At 48.5% G+C, this 19,080-nt stretch overlaps 1 protein-coding gene across 2 annotated transcripts; it reads left to right on the forward strand.

The window, feature by feature from the left end:
- The first annotated feature begins 1,369 nt into the window (after positions 1–1,369).
- On the forward strand, positions 1,370–18,908 carry SCYL3 (SCY1 like pseudokinase 3). 2 transcript variants are annotated; one of them, XM_065673988.1, is made up of 15 exons: positions 1,370–1,495; positions 2,194–2,333; positions 4,605–4,896; positions 5,402–5,587; positions 6,236–6,349; positions 7,268–7,324; positions 8,067–8,169; positions 8,763–8,874; positions 9,542–9,619; positions 10,539–10,678; positions 11,416–11,603; positions 12,152–12,323; positions 14,175–14,318; positions 14,925–15,661; positions 18,469–18,908. In XM_065673988.1, exons 3-15 carry the CDS (start codon positions 4,732–4,734, stop codon positions 18,529–18,531), a joined length of 2,259 nt encoding a protein of 752 aa, XP_065530060.1. In that variant the 5' UTR covers positions 1,370–1,495; positions 2,194–2,333; positions 4,605–4,731; the 3' UTR covers positions 18,532–18,908. The 2 variants fall into 2 exon arrangements, with proteins under 2 accessions (XP_065530060.1, XP_065530061.1); XM_065673989.1 differs by lacking the exon at positions 2,194–2,333.
- The last annotated feature ends 172 nt before the right edge of the window (positions 18,909–19,080 follow it).

The following is a 19,080-nucleotide window of genomic DNA, read 5'->3' on the forward strand; positions in this document are numbered from 1 at the left end:
GACCTATTACACTTCCCTGCATCCTCCTCCTCCTCCCATCATCTCTCTGCTTTATTTGAAAAGATCCAGACCATCCAGCTGCCGATACACCCCTCTGCCAGGGGAGTGCACTCCTCCTCGCATTCTGCCCCTCTCTTGACCTGGACATGCCAGCTTACAGACCACCCAGTGCAGGAAAAGCAAGCCTTCCTCCTCCCTTGCCTAAACATACAATGAAGCTCAGTGGAACGGGGTTTGGATCTGAGGGGATCCCTTCTTCTGTCCAGATACCTGTGGCTTTGTTGTGCTGAACGGACTCCAGCATAAACAAGCCACTGGCACTGGCCAGCAGACCTCTGTCTCTGGGAGTATCGGCACTGTTCATGTTCCGAGCACATACAAGAAGGCTTCACTAGTAACGGGAGGGGGAAGTATATTGCTAAAGAATGCAGTCTGCAAAGTTCATGCCAGACTGGAGAGCACAAAACTTAATGCAGGCTGAACTGGTGGGGCTCAGTTACTAAAGAACAGCGAGGCATTAGCGCAGCTTAGACCACCTTTGCTCAACACGCTGCCACTGCCATTAAATCTTTGTCTAGACGCGACCATGGGATTGGGGTGTGCTGCCGGGCGCTCAGCGTTGGGTTCACAAGGACTGAGCAAACCACATCCTAACATCCTGGCGCTGCATGAAACTGGAATAACACTGGCGAGATGAAAATAGTGTGTGAAAAGCCCGGACCTCCCACGGCACTGTAGGAACTCCTTTCAACGTTCCTTGTGCGGGCCAAAGTACTCACACGAAATCTCTCCCCGGGGTCACTTTACTCTGCAGCAAAGCGAGCAATTAGTTTTAACGGCGTTAAAGACATCTCCTTACGATGCGCGGGCCCCAGGACCAAAGCGGGCGCTCGGGGCCGGCGCGGGGGGTGTCACACAGACCACCTGCCTCGTGCACCCCGCCTGCCCTGTGTTCAGCCTGCCCGGGAGCGCGCTGTGGGGCCGACGAGGGGCTGCCGCCGGCAATTAGCGCGCTGGAGGAGCCCGCTGCGGGCTCGACCGAGGGATGCCGCACTGCCCAGGTGCCCTAAACCAGGCAGCACGGCCCGCCCGGCCGCGGGCCCCTCTTGCCCTCCGCGGCACGGAGCGGCGGAAATGGCGAACGGGGGTGGCGGGGAGAGCCGCGGGGCTGCGGCCGGGCCGGTGGCGGTGGCCGCCGGGACCCAACTGCCGCGACGGGGCAGGGTCGGCCCCCGGGGACACTCGCCCATAACCAAGATGGCCGCCGCCGCTTCATGGGCCGCGCCCTCGCGCAACATGACCTCACGCGCGCTTCGCCCCGCCCCCTCCGCCCGCCCCTCCCGCCGCCAGGGGGCGCGCAAGGCAGGTGGCGGCGCTCCGCCTGCTCGGTTCTACGGCGCGGCGCTGCCGGAAGCGCGGGCCGGTGGCTGCCGTGTGAGGGAGGGAGCGGCCGGCGGGGCCGAGGCGGCACCTCCGCGGGGCCGGCGGGGAGCAGGTGGGGAGCGGCGCGGCAGCGGGGTGCTGGCGGGCCGGGGGGGCAGTGCGCGGCAGTGCAGGGGGGGACCCGGCCCCCGCTCCCCCGCCTGCCCCGGGGGGCCCGGCGGCACCAGCTCCCCTGGCGCCCGGGCAGCGTCGCCGGCGGTGCCCGCGGGACGTGGCACCGCGCCTGGGACCGGGGCTGCTGCGGCGGGCCGCGGGCGCTCGGCACCGGCCGGCGGTGCCGCGGGCCTCGCTCGGGACAGGCGGGTGCTGCAAGCGCGGCCCTCCTTGCGGGTGTTTGCTGCCGGCGGGGACGGGGGCTGCGGTGGGTGGGTGCTGCAGGAGGCGGCTTTGTGCGCGCAGCTGGTGCTGGGCTGGTGCGCTCTGGGAACCCTCCGCGTTAAAGTCGTGCTCTTCCGCCGTGCCCGGTGCCGGGCTGTCCTTCGGCGGGTGCAATAAACCCAGGCTTCCTTTCTCAGTGGCTGTTGCCTGTTGATCGCCCACCTGCCTGCGTTTCTGGCACCACAGGGGGCCAGTAGATGTTGCTATTGCCGGTTTGGGAAGCCTCTGCTTTGGGAGCAAAGCTCCCGTCACTCGTGACAGCAGCTCCCGGGAGGCTTTGCTGGCACCGGAGGTGGCCGCAGGGCGAGTGGAACGTCGGGAGGTGCCTGACTCGTAGCCGCGGAGTGACGGGGGTTAGCGGCTGTGTTTCAGGTGGATGCCCCATACATGGTGTCGTCACTCCGCAGAGAAGCTAACCTGACATCCCAGCTCTTAACACCGTTTATGGTAGCAAACCCAAGTTGTTCTTAACGACCTCTGGCTTTCTCTCCTGAGCTCCTCTCCACCTCAAGGTGCGCTGTGTGTTGCATCTAATGTTCATGTTTACAATTAATTGAAAATAAGATATTAAAGGGTTATAACATGGGTAATGCTTTTATCTCGTGAAACATGTGTGATCCTTACATAGTGTAGTTGTGTGATAGTTTATTAGCACTGGAAGAACTCTTGTGTGGATTTTAGCCACACTGAGGCATGTTTTGGAGTGCTGTGAAAAAGTAAAGAAGCCAAGCAACAGTTTTGCAAAGCTGACATGTTCCTGAAAAGTGTGACTCGTGTCTCACTGGCCGCTGTTGCCCCTTGGTTGTTCAGAGCTGGTTGCTTGACAGTGCTTGGTGTTTGGTACTGAGGCTTGTTGGGCTTCTGAGAGGCGGTTACCAGGAGTGGGGGGTGCTTGTTTGGCTGTTGTACAGCGGCACCCAGTACATCAGTTACTTGAATGACTCCAACGTTACAATATTTCTGAGCCATGGGCCTCTCTGAAGCCAAATCTGTAACCAGTGAATGTGTCTGTGTGTATCTGGAGGAGCACCAGCACAGATACTTTGAGCTGTCTGACACAAAATCTGGCTGAGAAGTAACTACAGCAGAGCTACAAAACAAACCAAAGCTGAAAAGAGCCAAGAATACATGTCCTCAGCTGTGCTGCAGCTCAGACTCCTATAGGTTTCTTTCCGTTTCTTAAAGGTCATGTTAAAGGAATCAGCACTGAAAAGGTGCAGTTCCATCCCTGACACCAAAAGGGAAACATGCATGATCTGTAGCTAATACAGTGTTAGATTTTGGGTGGATCGGGACACAGAAGCTCAGTTAAAAACCCACCAAACCACAGTTTTAGACTGTTGTGGGTGTTGTACACTCACTTGGTACACTCTGGAGCGTGTTTACATCAAACAGGTAAGCACCATAATGCGTTCTGGTTCCCATATTCATAGAGTTCATTCCTCCCAGCAGGAACCACATCTGGAGTTGTAGTTACCTGTTTGTAACAGAACAGTTAAGTGACAAAGGTAATTAAATGAAGTGTGAGCAAGGATTTGTATGGAGCCTACTAAAAAGGCAGCATTCTACTCCTTTGCAGGGCTCCTGTTGACTAGTGGGTTGTGCAATTGGCATATTCACATTTAATATTCACATTGGCTCATAACATGTTTAAATATAGGACAGTTTGGCGAGAGAAGGGGCAATCTTTTAGGTAACTAATTCTTAACGGACGCAGTGGAAAGAAGTCAGGAAACTGTAACAGAGCAGCTCTCTCTCCAGAAGGCCCCACCACCGCTGACCTCTGAGCTCCTGGCAGGGCTTGAACTACAGACATGGGTGCGGGGCCAGAGCAGCAGCTTTGCTGGAACAGCTCTGTTGGAGAGCTGAGACTCCCATGTTGTTGCCTCCTGAAGCCTCAGGTCACAGCTGGAAACAGCCACCATAAAGCAGTTCTCCAGTTGCAAAAAATGCTTGGGGGTGGGCAGTTTTTTCCACGCTTTTCCTGAAAACTGAGGTTTTCGCTCTGTCCTCTCGTTACTAAAGATCATTTGCTGACTTCCATAGACAGCCTGGTAGTGAGGATCTCGCCCCTAGCCTGTGATTGCAGCCTGCTACTGAGGATCTCACCCCTAGCCTTTGATCACAGCCTGCTCACAGCACATACATATGCTCAGTGTTTTCCAAAAGCCTCTGCAATCACTGTGTTTGTTTTACTGGTTTTGTATGCAAGGAAGCAGCACAGAAATCTGTGTCAGCCTCTTCCTGACAGAGGCTGTGGGAGGAAGGAAGGGTTGGCAGGCACATGGGATATTTGTCAGATGGAGAGAAGGTAATCTGGGGGGAAGGAGCATGCTGCTGGAGGAGGTTACCTGACATAGCTTCATTCTGTAGCTTGGAGAATTAAGGAATGGCTGCTTTGAAGGCAGCTAGGGGCTCCTTGTGTGTTAAGGCAGTGGTTGTCATTATTCCTAACTGCTGACTGTGCTTAGTCTGGATTAAGCCTCTGGAGTAGGTATCTGCATGACTGGGGGTACTGGGGGATCCTGGGTTTGGTAGCCAGGTCAGGGACTAGTTGTAGAAGCTGTACTGTCTGGTCTGTTTGTGTGTCAGAGCTGTGGTGTCTCGTGGTGATGCTGACACAGATGCCGATGCAGTCGTAGGGGTTCCTGTTGATCCGAACCCTTTTGTGGACATACAGTTTCCTTTACAAAGTAAACAATGGGGATTTTACCCTTGTCCTTAAACTTAAGGAGAGGATCCTGACAGAGGGAAGTTCTTCATGGCTTTTTCATGCTTTGCAGAAAATGCTCTGAAGGCAAACTGGACAACACCTGCTGGAACTAAATCTGCCCAAAAAACATCTTCCTTCACCCTAAGGCCTGTTTGTCAAAAAGAGGGAACCTCTACAACGGCCAAACTCTGCAAGTGATGGGCTCGGAGAACAGCGCTTTAAAGAGCTACACACTGGAAGAGCCACCATTCACACTGCCAACGGGACACACGATTTATCCAGCTGTGCTGCAAGATGGCAAACTTGCTTCGGTTTTTGTGTACAAGAGAGAGAATGAAGATAAGGTTAATAAAGCTGCCAAGGTACTGTGGAGAGTGGGCCTGGGACAGGCTTGTCAGAGCGGTCCCTCCTTGGAGGCGTGGGAGTCATTTCATGAGGGTCAAAGCCTTGGGGAGTAAAGAGCAGGAGAAAAGGTCGAAGTTGTCGCTGGCTGCAGAGAGCTGCCATGCAGGGGGACAAAAGGGGTGGCAGCCACAAAACTCAATGTGCGCTGCATGATGTGAGCAGCGATGGGGAGTGCTGTTCAGACAGCAATACCTTACTGGTCTCTTCCTGCAGATGTAAGTTGGAGAGTGTTACTTGGGTACATCTACCCAAAATACTGTATTAATTCTGTGTAAGACTGACTGTATTTAGGTGTGTTTAAGTTCTGGAATGAGTAGTTGTGCTGAGTGCTTGGCCAGGAGCAGGGATGTCAGGGCTGTCTGAAGGCAAGCAGAAACCATGGCTAAAAGCACAAGGCTAAGTAAGCTCTGCAGCAGAGAGGTGCTTTGGGTGAGACTTAACAGATGTCTTTGTTTCTGGAAGCACCTGAAAACCTTGCGCCACCCTTGCCTTCTGCGCTTCCTATCTTGTACTGTGGAAGCAAATGGGATCCACCTGGTCACAGAACGTGTGAAGCCTTTGGAGATGGTCCTGGAGACACTCTCTTCTGCAGAAATCTGTGCAGGGATCTACGATTTGTTGCTGGCACTCATCTTCCTCCATGACCGGGTAGGTACCACCAGCAGAAGTCACTAGGCTCTAGTGGGAGCCAGACAAAGTGTGACAGGAAAGTGTTGTACCTGGGCTTGCCAGGATGACTGTCTCATTCCTGATCCCTCAGAAAGACATACACAAACACCCCACAGTTCTTTTAGGCTGAAGCTGCTAAAATCATTGGCTGCTTTGTAGGAGGAAGGGTCATTGAAAATGGATTTGGAAATAAGGGAGCAGTTCTCAATTCATGAATTGACATCTGCTTCCAGTGCTGCTTTAGGGAAACGGAATTGCTTGGACTTGGCATTTGTTTACAGCTGTTGCCACATGTCAGAGATTGCTGTCACCACTCCCCTGTTTTGGCACTGTGTGTTAATCCAGGACTGCATCCAAATCCTGGCTCAAACTGTAACTTTTAGGCTTTGTGTTCATAGTTGGAGGGCTTCTCTGGATTAAGAGTTGCACTGCAAGGGCTGTGACAACTAGAGCTTTGTCTGCTCTAAAAACCCAGCCCTTCTGCCTCATACCTGCAAATTCCTGAACAACCTTCAGTATTGTGTGCTTTTTACAGCTTTCTCTCAGCTCCTCACAGTTCCTAATAAGTGCTGATTGAGATTTTACATCTTCATCTATTCCCAAGTCTGTTATCTTTTTATGTTTTAGGGAAACCTAACACATAACAACGTCTGTTTATCATCTGTGTTTGTAAGTGAGGATGGGCACTGGAAGCTGGGAGGAATGGAAACAGTCTGTAACTTCAGTGAAGCCACCCCAGAGGTAAGAGCCAAGAAAATACATGCTCTGATGCCTGAGAGAGGGTTCCTGGCCTGCTGAAGCTGGCCACCTAGCCAAGAGAAGGCTCAAGTCCTTCCAGTTACCTGAATTTACTGTTAAGTGTGTTGGCTTGCTTTCACCTTTGGCCTGCACCTTTCCTCTAAGAGCAAGGTAACTATAAACCACAATGTCTATACAAACAAAAACTAATTCCCCATTAGCCAGAAAACAATTACTTTTCTAAGGGCGACTGCTGGCTGGTAGGTTAAGATTGAGGAGAGTGAGAAATCTTTGCTCCTCTGGACTAATTTAAAACAACCAGGGGGTTAAAATAAAAAAGCTTTAGTGTGAAGCAGGAAGATCCAGATTGAAATGAATCAATGAGGAAAAGAATTTCAGTGATGCCTTAGCTTTCGCTGCTGGCATCTTCATTGCTTGCTAGTGGTCTTAGAAAAATTCCTGATTTGATTTTTGCTGCATGCTGTGCAGAGTCATTGCTGCAGCCTGGCACTGCATTGTAAATGTATATTGCCTTTTCTCCCAGAGGATATACAAATCCTTCACTACCTGTACTGAGTGTTCCTGGCATGTATTGCCTTCCAGAAAGGATTGAGCAGGCACACAGCTGGCCTGCGTCGTGGTGCACAGCAATGCAAAGAGCACAGCAGTAAGACTTGACTGCTAAAGCTCATTAAGACCTTTCCTGTCCAGATGGGTCATGTGGGACAGTAGGACTGAGGACTAAAGGGACAAGCTGGCTGTGATGCCCTGAAGTTGCTGTCAGCTTGGTGCTTCACACCTGGTGCTCTTGTGCTTCCCCTCCGGGCAGAGTGAAGTGCCTCCTGAAAGGGCAGGGGAGAACATGCTGCTGCTGCTGGGCACAGGTCAAGGCAGTTCATGTCTCCCCTCTTCTCCTTCTAGTTCCTCTGCCATGTCAAGTCGGTACGAGACCCATCATGCATCCCTTGCGAGGAGATGGTGAGTAACATCACTACTTGGAGGGACTTCTTGCTGGCAACAAATAAAATGGTGATGTTCAGCAAATAATCTTTATTCACACATTTTGTTTCCATATACCTGAATAGGAGGTTGGCTATTGGATAGTATGTAAGGTTTACTCTCTTCCTTTTTTCCCCTTCTTCTATCCCTTCCCTGTTTTGGGAATTATGTTGGGCACAGGAAAGTGACATTCTGCATGAGGAGTGATGGGGACAGCAGTTTCTCGTAATATTTTTCAAACACTTTGTGTTGCAGCTTTAATGCTTCTGAATCACCAAAGCTTTGCAAAAATTAGAGCAGTTGCTGAGATTGCCCACATCACTGTGGTCTCACTGTTGTGTACTTTCAAAACAGCCTCTTCTCACTTGTTAGTCACCTCCTATCCATTAAGCATCCTCTGAGCTGCTTATGCTAAAGGAGCACTCTTTCTCTCTCCAATTATCACCTGTCTCCATAGAAATGCTGGAAGCTGCTGACCTGCAGGTGCTGCACGCATTCACTGAGGAATTGTTTCATCATGATGAAGTTGCTCCTTTGGGTTATGAATTCCCCCATGGAGGTTTTTTTAGCAGAATATTCTACTTGTAGGGTACTCAGTGTAGCTTTGGTGCTATAAAAAAACTGAAGAGTGCATATGGTGGGGTGTGGGAATTAAAACTCCTGGAAACTCCTGAGCATTTCATAAACTCCAGCTTTGCTGATCTTCTGTGTTTGTTTTCAGTCTGCAGATTTCAAAATTCTGCCCAGCAGCTACGGGCACGCGAGGGATGCCTTCGCGTTCGGAACAACAGTTGAGAACCTCCTCACAGTCCTCAATGATCAGGGTGAGGAATGACAAGTGTTTATTTTGCTATCCACAGGGCTCTGTAACTTACTCCTTGCGTTAGCTAAGCCATTTTGTTGCAGCTGGCAGATGTGCTACACGTTCAGTGGCCGTTGGTGTTCTTTGTGTTGTTTGCTGAATTAAAATGCAGAGTTCAGCTTCTCCTGTATTCCCCTTTCCCTGTGTTTGGACGTACTCAGATGTGACTGGAGGTCACCAGCTTGTGTAACATGAGCACTTACAAACCTGCTCTGCAGCAGTCAGCTCACCTGGTCATGCCCCACCAGCCACTTCACCAAGGGTTATGGATGCAGGAGCATGGATGTTGTGTACTGCAGCTGAGCAGGGACCCTATAGCAGGGAGGGAACAGGAAGCTGCTCGGGAAGACGGTAGCACTCCTTGGTGCCCCAAAGGCCAAGCAGCTTTGTAAGAGAAATAGAAATGCTGTTTTCCCTTCCTTTAGGCCAGATATGAGCAACTTTGCTATCAAATAATAGAGCTAAAAATTATGGTTTGGGGAGGACGGCGGACTACTGAACATAGCTTGTTTAGTGTTGAGAGAGGAATTTAACTGTAGGTGCTCTGAATTTCAGTTTCAGCAGATATTCTCTCCAGCTTTCAGCAAACCTTGCACTGTACATTGCTGAATCCAGATCCAAAGTGTCGTCCACCACTGTCCAGCTTACTGTCTCATGAGTTTTTCAGGTAAGGAAAGGAATATCCTGCTTCTCTTGATGTGTCTCGATACTGCTTGTTTCTGCATTGCAAATGTGTTCATTTTGTGAAGGTGTGTTACTTTTCAGATGGGAAGTGCGGACTTCATCTCTGCCTCTTACAGAAAAGAGACTTCTTAAATTAAGAAAGCATTATCAGCCTTCCAAATGAGGTGCTGAGCTGGCAGTGGTGGCAAAAGCATGTCCCTTAGTCACATGCAGTCAGTTGGATATCCCCGTGCTCATGGCAGGTAGTGGGAAATGCTGTAGATCATAAAGTCTTTAGCAATGCCGCTGGAGCAAAGCAGGCTCTGAGATAATCCACAGAGGCCTGTGCCTGCTGTCCTCCGAGTGCTTCTCTAGGCGGTGGCATTCGTATAGAATGGCACTTGGTTCTCGTCATTGGCCTGGCCAAGTGGTCAGAGGTGGCTGGTGCCATGCTGTGAATTGCTGACTTCAAAGTGCAGCACTGTGCAGAGGCAGCTTTTATGTGATGGGTCACACCTCCGTGCTGATGTCCTTGGTCCACTGGCATTTGACTTGTATCCCCCTGTCTAGTTCTGTCTGCTAAAAGGAGGATGGGGATTTGCAGTCTCTTCGTTGTGAGCAGTTTAGTATCAATAAGGATCACGCTTGACTGCTTATGTTTTTGTACTTAGGAATGATTTTCTGGAAGTTGTGAATTTTCTTAAGACCTTAACACTAAAATCTGAGGAGGAAAAAACGGAGTTTTTCAAGTAAGTGAAGGAACTATAATCTGGAAGCTTCTTATTTCAGGAATTTCTTATTTCAGAGTGTAGGAGGCCTGGGAAGACTGGGAGCCAGAGAGGTAGTTACGTGGGTGATTTTGATTGCTTTGGCAGAATATTTTTTGCTCTGTAAAATTTTGGGTACCTGAGCCAAAATAATGTTTGCATCAGGAGGAAATTTCACTCCCTCCTTTACCAATTTCTCGTGAACAGTTTGGTGTTTGGGAGGAGCGATGCCTGCTGGGCTCTGCATCATTCTGATACTCGCCAGCCTCTGGCGTAACACTGTGCATAGCCACATGGACAGTGGAGTTTTTACCTGCCCCAGATCAGTTGCTGTCAATGGAGAACCAGTCAGAAACTGGACTGTAGTGACATGTGCCACTTCTGGAGTGCTTTTCTGAATCCTGTCTGCTTGCTAGCAGCTGGGTTGAACTCTACAAGGCCAAGAGCAGCAGCTTTCTCAGGAGTACAGGCATATGAAAAGCAAAGAATTTTTCCATTGTCCGTATTCTAATTGAGATAATGCACTTTGTGGGGCATAATACTGATGGTATTAGCAGAAGTTAAATTATTCAGGTTCCTTTCCACCAGCTTTAGCTGAGCTGTTCCATGGCAGAGCAGGAATCCTTTTTAAAGCCGATCCATATGCTGTAGTGTTGCAATAGAAGAAAGAGGGTGGCCTAACAGTGTCTCTGGCTCCTGTTTTGTGTTCCCTTTGCCTGAAAGCCTCAGGCACAGCAGAGCCTCGTCCCTCTCTGTTAGAGTGCACACAGAGTGAGAAGCTGCGAAGGGACGCTGTCTCTAGATGAGGCAGGCACAGAAAGAGGGGAAAGTGATACTAAGGGAAACAATCATAAATGCATGAAGGCTGCCTTGATACTAATTGCTGTCTCCTGGAACACAGATTCCTGCTGGACAGGGTGGCTGGGCTGTCAGAGGAGCTGATAGCATCGCGGCTGGTGCCTCTTCTACTCAATCAGCTCGTGTTTGCAGAACCTGTAGCTGTCAAGAGTTTTCTTCCTCATCTGCTGGGTCCAAAGAAAGGTGACCTTTAAATACTTTCTCTTCACAATTATTACTGACATGTTTGCAATGAGTTCAGAGTGGTCATTCCATTCAATCAAGGGAATAGTGGCATTTATTGAACCAGAACAAATACCATAACATACAGAACTGGAAAGGACAGTTACGTGTGCTTCTCCATTTGCAGTACTTGCCACTACTCTGCTGATGCTAGGAGGAGAGTTAGGAATTGCTTGGGCATTTTCCCAGGTTTAAATGTCACCCCACCCTCCCAGTCCAGGTTTTCCTGGTCACTCACTGCATAACACTCTTCCCACTTTTCCCTTACCCTAGCTGCTCCTCTTTCTTCTGCCACTGCACTTTCTCCTGTAATGGGTGCTCAGTCTCTTCCCCTTTCCTCTGTAAGAGGTGTTCAGCATGTCTTGCTGGATCCCCAGCTCTCTGTCCTGGCTCTTTGCCTCCTCTCTGTTAATGCTTTTCCTAAATAGCTGTGGGCGTTTCAGTCAAACATTACCTGTCTTGTGACTGACATTCAGTGTTCAGAGTCATGACCATTGAGCAGTGGACATTGGCACTGGCCTCTTGTGCCTCCCATCTCTGACATCCCCAGCAAGCTGTGTTGGCAGCTGACAAAGAATCCAACCCGGCAGTGAGGTGACACTGTAGATATTGGCTCTGATGGTTTCCCAGCGAGTAGCTTTTGTGTGAGCTGTCACTTGCTGAAGCAGACTTTTCCTATCTTCACCTCTCTTCCCTAGAGCAAATTGGAGAAAGCCAGACCAGCTGCCTCCTCTCTCCAGCCTTGTTCCAGACACATGTCATTCCTGTGCTGCTGAAGCTGTTTGAGGTTCATGAGGAGCACGTTCGAATGGTGTTGCTGTCTCACATTCATGCCTATGCAGAACTATTCTCTCGGGAGGAGTTGAAAAACATCATATTGCCACAGGTTAAGGACAGCAAAACAATAGGTCGTATATCCTAGAATATGGGATTTCTATTGCTTGGCTTGGCTCTTAGCTTGAAATTGGGATCTCATAGTTGGCCACAAACAATTTGCAGCCTCCTTTCTATGCAAGCCCCAGCCCTTACACCCCATCCAGATCTGGACTACTGGTTTTGTAAACCCAATGCCCTCTGAAACATACACCACTTGTGCTGGTTACTGTTGGCCTTGACTGGCAACCTAACAAGAAGAGACTGTGTTCCTGTTTCACCCCACCACTGTCAAGGATGGAGGAGCGACAGGTGTAAGCTTGGGGTGCCTTGGCCTTGCGGTCAAACACTTATCAGGCACTACGATCTGCCACCCACCCTTTTTAGCTTGTCACACAAAGCGGAAGGCTGATTTTATGCTGCGGAATAATGTCCAGTATCTGCTGAGAGCTGTGGGAGATGGTAGAAATGAAATGTGCCACCAGTATAACATTTTAAGGGGAAAGAAGTGAAAAAACAGTATTTTCTGTTCTTGGTCACGTCGTACTGTTCTTGGTGTAGGTATTGCTGGGCCTTCGAGATACCAGTGACTCCATTGTTGCGATAACACTGCACAGCTTAGCAGTTCTTGTCTCCCTGCTTGGGCCTGAAGTAGTTGTGGGTGGAGAAAGAACCAAGATTTTCAAAAGCTCTGTACCAAGCTTCATGAAAACTGCGGATCTCTCCCCGGAAGGTAAATGATGCAGTCAGAGTTGGATTCTTGTCTATCCTATCCAAGCAACATGGGGGGAATTTCTTGGAGGATTCATCTGTTGCTATTGACAGAGGAATCATGGCGGGGAAAGGCAAGCTAATCTGCAGCTAAACTAATTCTAGATTAGGTGCTGTTTGTGGATACAGAATTGGTATCAGAAGTATTTTAAATGTAGGAAATAGATGAAAAATTTAAATCCCTTCTTCATTTAAGAATCTCTGTAAGTAAAGGAGATTGTTAAATATGTTTGGTGGAAAAACTATACTGCCCCTCTAAGGGACTAATGGATTTATCCAGATAGTTGTTTAATATTCCCTCCATCCTTCATGTTCTGAAAACTAGTAAATGTCATCCTCTTCCCCCAATTTCTATCCATAGATTGGAAAAGGAATACGAACTTCCCTATTTTCTCAGCTCTCTGGAGACTTTTCAGCTAATCCAAATGAAGACAGTAGTCCCTACACCTGCTAGATAACTTGGAACCAAGCGTACTAAGGGAAAGCTTTTCTGGATATTGAAACTAAGAATGCTTGTAACTGGAGGGAAGAGTCGGCATTTGTTGTACTTTAGGCATATAGATACCAAATGAAATACATGATAGAGATCAATTTAAGTATAAATGTTTTCTTCCTGATTATGTGTGTACTAACAGCTACCACCCTTTATTAAAATCTGTGGATGGCTCATTGCATTACTGTTCTTTACATTATTTTAGTAGACTATAGTAAATAAACTCTAAATGGATTGCATGGTAAAACCAGGTTTATTTTTCAGAATATATTTGAAATTAGACGTGATTTAAGTTTAGACAAACAACAAAAGAACCCATCTTTGTCCTCAACAGTGAGTGGTGATCTGCAAAAAACAGTACTAAAGGCTGAACCTGTGAGGCTGCTTAATCTGCTTGTCTAAGCCCTGAGAAGGACATACCTTTTATCAGGGGCAGTCTGGGGAGGGGTGGGTTCTGTATATTAACTGCCATCCTCTCCAGAGCCACAGGCCACGTGTCTGGCTGCACTGGTAGCTCCCAGTCCACGCAGGTGTAGCTGGCTGGGAGCACAGGTAAGCTGTGTGGAAGCAGATGCAGCGCTGACATTCTGGCCATGCTGTCCTGAGGTGGTGGCAACAGGGCCTCATGCAGCCAAGGCATCATCGCCACCACTGATCATACGCTGCAACTCCCTAGAGTGAACAAGGTGCTTGCCAAATGATTATCAGAAACAAACCTCCCTTCTGCAGCTTCAAAGCATGACACTGATTGCCTACCACCCCACCTCACCTCGGGCGTGGTGAGGGAGGCTGTCATGCAGCCTTCCTTCAGGGTAGGGACTCAGTACTGTAAGCTGCCTTGCTCATGCCCAAGCATAAAAGAGGGTTTGTGTGGTTGCATGAGTTTGCTTGTGCTTTGAATTGCTGTGGCTATCAGTACTGTTTTTTTATGAGAAGCAGGTAGCAGGGGATTTGTGACACCATTCAGTACAGAAGCTGGTATTTTGGATGCAGCCAGGTGGCAGGCAGCATTTTTTAAGCCTCTGCTCTGATCATAATCAGTTTGTTCATTGTGTAGTTCTTGAAAGAACATACCAGCAAAAACTGACCCTTTAGAGTTGTCTAAACTTTGTACTGGCAAGAGCTGCAGATGGCAGGAACAGAGGAGTACTGTTCTAGATACAGATCAAGAGGCACAGCTGTTGGGTTGCTGCGCCCATCTTCAGTCAGTATTCCTTGTCAGTGTTGTAAATAAGAACATTCCAATGCTGCGAGCAGGTTCAACTAAGACTGATACCACACTTTGTGGACTTGGTATCCTCTTTTCTTTTATCCCTGCAGACTCCCCCAGTCATGTTGTAAGCAATCAGAGAAATCAGACCTCATGGCCCTTGAAGAACAATTCTGGTGTGTTTCCCATCTCTGGAAATGTACCTCTCAAGAAGCTTTCTGTGCGACAAGACAATCCACTGGCTTTAAAGACAGGTAGAACTTAGCTCTAGCTCTTCCTTTCTAGAAATCAAGTGTTCTACAAATGAAATGTTGCTTGAGAAGATGTTAATTTCCCCCTGTGCTCATCTGAAGGGTTCAGTGAACCAAGGAAGGGAACAACAAGGAAGCAGAGTGTGATCCTTGACTTTCTAGGGAATAGTTACTTGTGAATTTGATATAAACATTGCTGCCTGGCCAGCCTTGAATTTCTGTTTCCTTACTGCTGGTTCTCTGCTGTGCTTCCCTCCCACCCCGTCTCCCACGACTTGGCAGATAGATACACCAGGTTTACAGGTCACTCATTCTCTGGCCTCTGAAGCTAACTCAGTTTACTTACATGGTCTTTTTTCAGTCACCTATTGCTTATGAGAAGTCAGCTGTTACTGCTCCAGGGCACTGAGATGAATACACCTCCTTTACAAGTAGAAAGGGGCCATGCTCTCTAATTTGAGAGGAGCTTAGCACTGAAGCGTCTTTTCAGTCAGCATTACTGGCTTATTTCTATGCCAGGTGCAACCTGTGATGTAAAGGAGTTTTAGGCACAACTCTTTCTCCACTTGCTTTCTTGAAATAAGCATGTAACACCTTTGTCTTCCACAGGTGAACAAGATATTCACTCCCCACTGAATGGAATTCCTGGAAGCATTAATATGCTGCGGAGCAGCAGGAGCTCTTTGACTACCTCCGAAAAGCCAGCAGAGGAGTGGCCGGACTGGAGTGAGCCAGAGGAGACAAACACTGAGAAAACTGTGAACATTCAAATTCAGCCCCGAGAGCCACAGGGCAGTGTGGGACCTTATTTTGCTGAACACGATGTAGATGAGAAGCCTTGGGATGACTTTGAGCCCAGCAGCCCTAGTCCTGAACTGTCCTCAGGAAATTGCCTCGCTGTGACCCAAGCTGATGCAGTTGAAATGCCAAGGTCTCTGCACAGTGCCCCTCAGCTGAGCAAAGAATTCAAAAGCCTCAGACTGAGTCCTCCCGCAAAGTCCTGCCCCGGGAACAGCTGGAGCAAGGACAAGTGGGACCAGCAGGAACAACTGGGAGAAACTGTGCTGCCAAAAATGACCATTCGAGAGAGGCTGAAGTCTTCAGCAGAGTCTGGCCTAGGAGAAGAATTCACAATCAAAGTGAAGAGGAAACCTGTGCATGACCCAGAGCTGGACTGGTTTGCTGACATGATCCCAGACATTAAACCATCTTCAGCTGTCTTGATTTTACCTGAAGCGAGAACAGAAGGGGTTGTTTCTAGTCACTCCGGTGCAGTATCCAGCAGAGAAGGTGCCTCCCAGAATGTGCTGTTTTCATCCAAATTTGCAGCAGCTGATATCATTGAGGTAAGAGGCTTAGGCAGTGGAGCTTAAATGACTGCACACTCGAAAGGATCCTGAAGCATGTACATGGCACAGCACACTGTTGTAGCAAGCACCAGCTGGCTCCCTAATCAGATGATGGATAACCTGAGGAAGTAGTAGCAGCATATGCCCATACAGTTGAGTCTTTACATGTGAATACAGGATGCTGAGCTCAGAATGATGCATCTTATCAGGCACCATGTGTGCCATTACTACAGCAGTAAGAGAGCTCTGTGAATAAACAGTGAGGGAACGGACTTAACACAGAATCATAGAATAGTTAGGGTTGGAAAGGACCTTAAGATCATCTAGTTCTAACCACCCTGCCATGGGTAGGGACACCTCACACTAAACCATGATACTCAAGGCTCTGTCCAACCTGGCCTTGAACACTGCCAGGGATGGAGCATTCACAACTTCCCTGGGCAACCCATTCCAGTGCCTCATCACCCTTACAGTAAAGAACTTCCTCCTTATATCCAATCTAAGCTTCCCCTGTTTAGGTGTTAACCCATTATCCCTTGTCTTATCATTACAGTCCCTAATGAAGAGTCCCTCCCCAGCATCCCTATAGGCCCCCTTCAGATACTGGAAGGCTGCTATGAGGTCTCCACGCAGCCTTCTCTTCTCCAGGCTGAACAGCCCCAACTTTCTCAGCCTGTCTTCATATGGGAGGTGCTCCAGTCCCCTGATCATCCTCGTGGCCCTCCTCTGGACTTGTTCCAACAGTTCCATGTCCTTTTAATGTTGAGGACACCAGAACTGCACACAATACTGCAAGTGAGGTCCCTCAAGAGCAGAGTAGAGGGGCAGGATCACCTCCTTTTACCTGCTGGTCATGCTCCTTTTGATGCAGCCCAGGATACGGTTGGCTTTCTGGGCTGCAAGTGCACACTGCAGCCACCTCATGTTCAGTTTCTCATCAGCCAACACCCCCAAGTCCTTCTCCACAGGGCTGCTCTGAATCTCTTCTCTGCCCAACCTGTAGCTGTGCCTGGGATTGCTCCAACCCAGGTGTAGGACCTTGCACTTGGCATGGTTGAACTTCATAAGAGTGGCATCAGCCCACCTCACAAGCATGTTGAGGTCCCTCTGGATGGCATTTCTTCCCTCCAGCTTATCAACCGAATCACACAGCTTGGTGTCATCAGCAAACCTGCTGAGGGTGCACTCAATCCCAATGTTGAACAAGACCCGTCCCAACACTGATCCCTGCGGGAAACCACTCGTTACTGGTCTCCAGCCAGACACTGAGCCATTGACCACAACTCTTTGTGTGTGGCCATCCAGCCAGTTCTTTATCCACTGAGTGGTCCGTCTATCAAATTGATGTCTCTCCAATTTAGAGACAAGGATGTTGTGTGGGACAGTGTCAAACGCTTTGCACAAGTCCAGGTAGATGACAGCAACTGCTCTACCCCTGTCCATCAGTTCTGTAGCCCCATCATAGAAGGCCACCAAATTGGTCAGGAAGGATTTCCCCTTAGTGAAGCCATGCTGGCTGTCACCAAGCACTTTGGTGTTTTTCATGTGCCTTAGCATGCCTTCCAGGAGAATCTGCTCCAAGATTTTGCCAGGCACAGAGACGAGACTGACTGGTCTCTAGTTCCCTGGGTCATCCATTTTCCCCTTCTTGAAAATGGGGGTTATATTATCCTTTTTCCAGTCATCAAGAACTTTACCTGACATGTACACTACTACAAGCACTGCTGGAATTTTAACTCCAGCTTTTAAATTGTGCTGCTGTTTCCTGGTTGCAGGACCCTACACTATGCTAGAGAGAAGGTCGGTTTGTTGGACAGGTAGAACAAGGCTGGAATCCTGTCTGCTGAACAGGCATGGCACTGTGCACAAACAGAAGGATGTTCGGGATTTAATTCTACTCCTAGCTCTTCTAGGAAAACCAAATAGCATTGTAAATAAAATACCAGGAAACCAGAACTCCAGATTGCAAAGCAAAGCTTTTAGGAGACTTTTTTTTTTGTGAAAGAATAGCTGAGACATTTCTCCACTTCAGAGAACCAGGAAGGTGATAAAATTGCCTTTTTAAGGAAGCAAGTAAATCCCTCTAGTCCCATCATTGAGACTCTGGAGACTGCTTCTGTTTAGGAGGGATGGTAGCACTCCCAACACCCAGTTGAACATACAGCTCTGTTAGGGAGTAGGTGTTGATTTCAAGTCGTTTTGCTAAGTAAGCCTCAAGAGAGCTACTGCAGGGGTAGCAGGTGTTACGGGGAGAGAAACTTGAGATGTAAACTGAAGTTGTTTATGACATTTGAAAATGGTACACTGTTTCATAGTGACAGAAGCACTGTTTTGGGAAGGGGGGGAGGGAACAGTCAACCACTGTAGCGCAGAAAGTGCTGTGAAATAGAAGAGCAGCTGTCAGTGGGCAGGTGAGATCAAACTCATTGTGCTAGAATACAGCAGGACAAGGGCTGTTTCCTACGGGGAAAGACATCATCTAGTTTACAGCATCCTGTTCTTAATGGGAGGTGGTTTTACTACAGACAGTTCCTGCTTTAATTTTAGGAAAATTATGTAAGACTCTCCCTATTACCTTCCTCTTGTCTTTAAGATGTTTCCTTTTGTAGTTACAAGTTCATTAAGACAGAAAGCTGCAAGTACTGGCATTTAATTTTTTGCCTTATGAGGGGCTTTCAGCATTCTGGATCAATGTCTTGTTCTGCTAGTACAAGCAGCACAGGCTACAGCCTGGCACCTGTGCTGTGCTAAGTACAGAAGAACAGTACATGTGCCTTAATGTTGGTAATTTTATGTGATTCTAGGCTGAAGCTGCAGGCTGGGGTGAAGAGGAGGAGTTGAACTGGGAAGATGATACTAACTGGTAATGGGACTGAAAGAAAGGCAATTTATGGTGTGCTGGATTCTGTAAGAGAAGTCATGGCTTCCCCACTATAACGGATAAGTACCTCAGCACTGCTTTTGCCAGAAGGCAGGCACTTGCTGCAGCAGCCAGCAAGATCCTGTGGGGCCTGATCTCTTGCCATGGATACTCCTTTCCAGTCTGTGCCAAAAACTGCAGGGGTGAGGCCTGCACTCAAGCAACATGCTCAGCTGTGGTGCATGCTGCTGCTACCAGAGAGGAATGGTGTGATGGGTGTGTTGGTGCCGACGTGCTATTGGAGGCCAAGAGTGGTGTAAGCAACTGTTCCAGAACTCATCCCTGCTCTGAAAAACTGATGACAATAAATGAAAGTCACACTGAGTTCCCTGGTTAATGTGTCTTATTTTTCCTCCAGAAAACTAAAGCTCTTAGAAATGGCTCCTTTCAACTTTCTAGCTAAAAGATGTTTTTAAGATAAATGTACAATTTACTCTTTTATTTCTGTTTGTATAGTTCTGTCATTGTATGGCACAGGAGGTGCTAGGAAGCGTGC

Source organism: Lathamus discolor, chromosome 3 (assembly GCF_037157495.1).
Source record: "Lathamus discolor isolate bLatDis1 chromosome 3, bLatDis1.hap1, whole genome shotgun sequence".
Classification (NCBI taxonomy): Eukaryota; Metazoa; Chordata; class Aves; order Psittaciformes; family Psittacidae; genus Lathamus; species Lathamus discolor.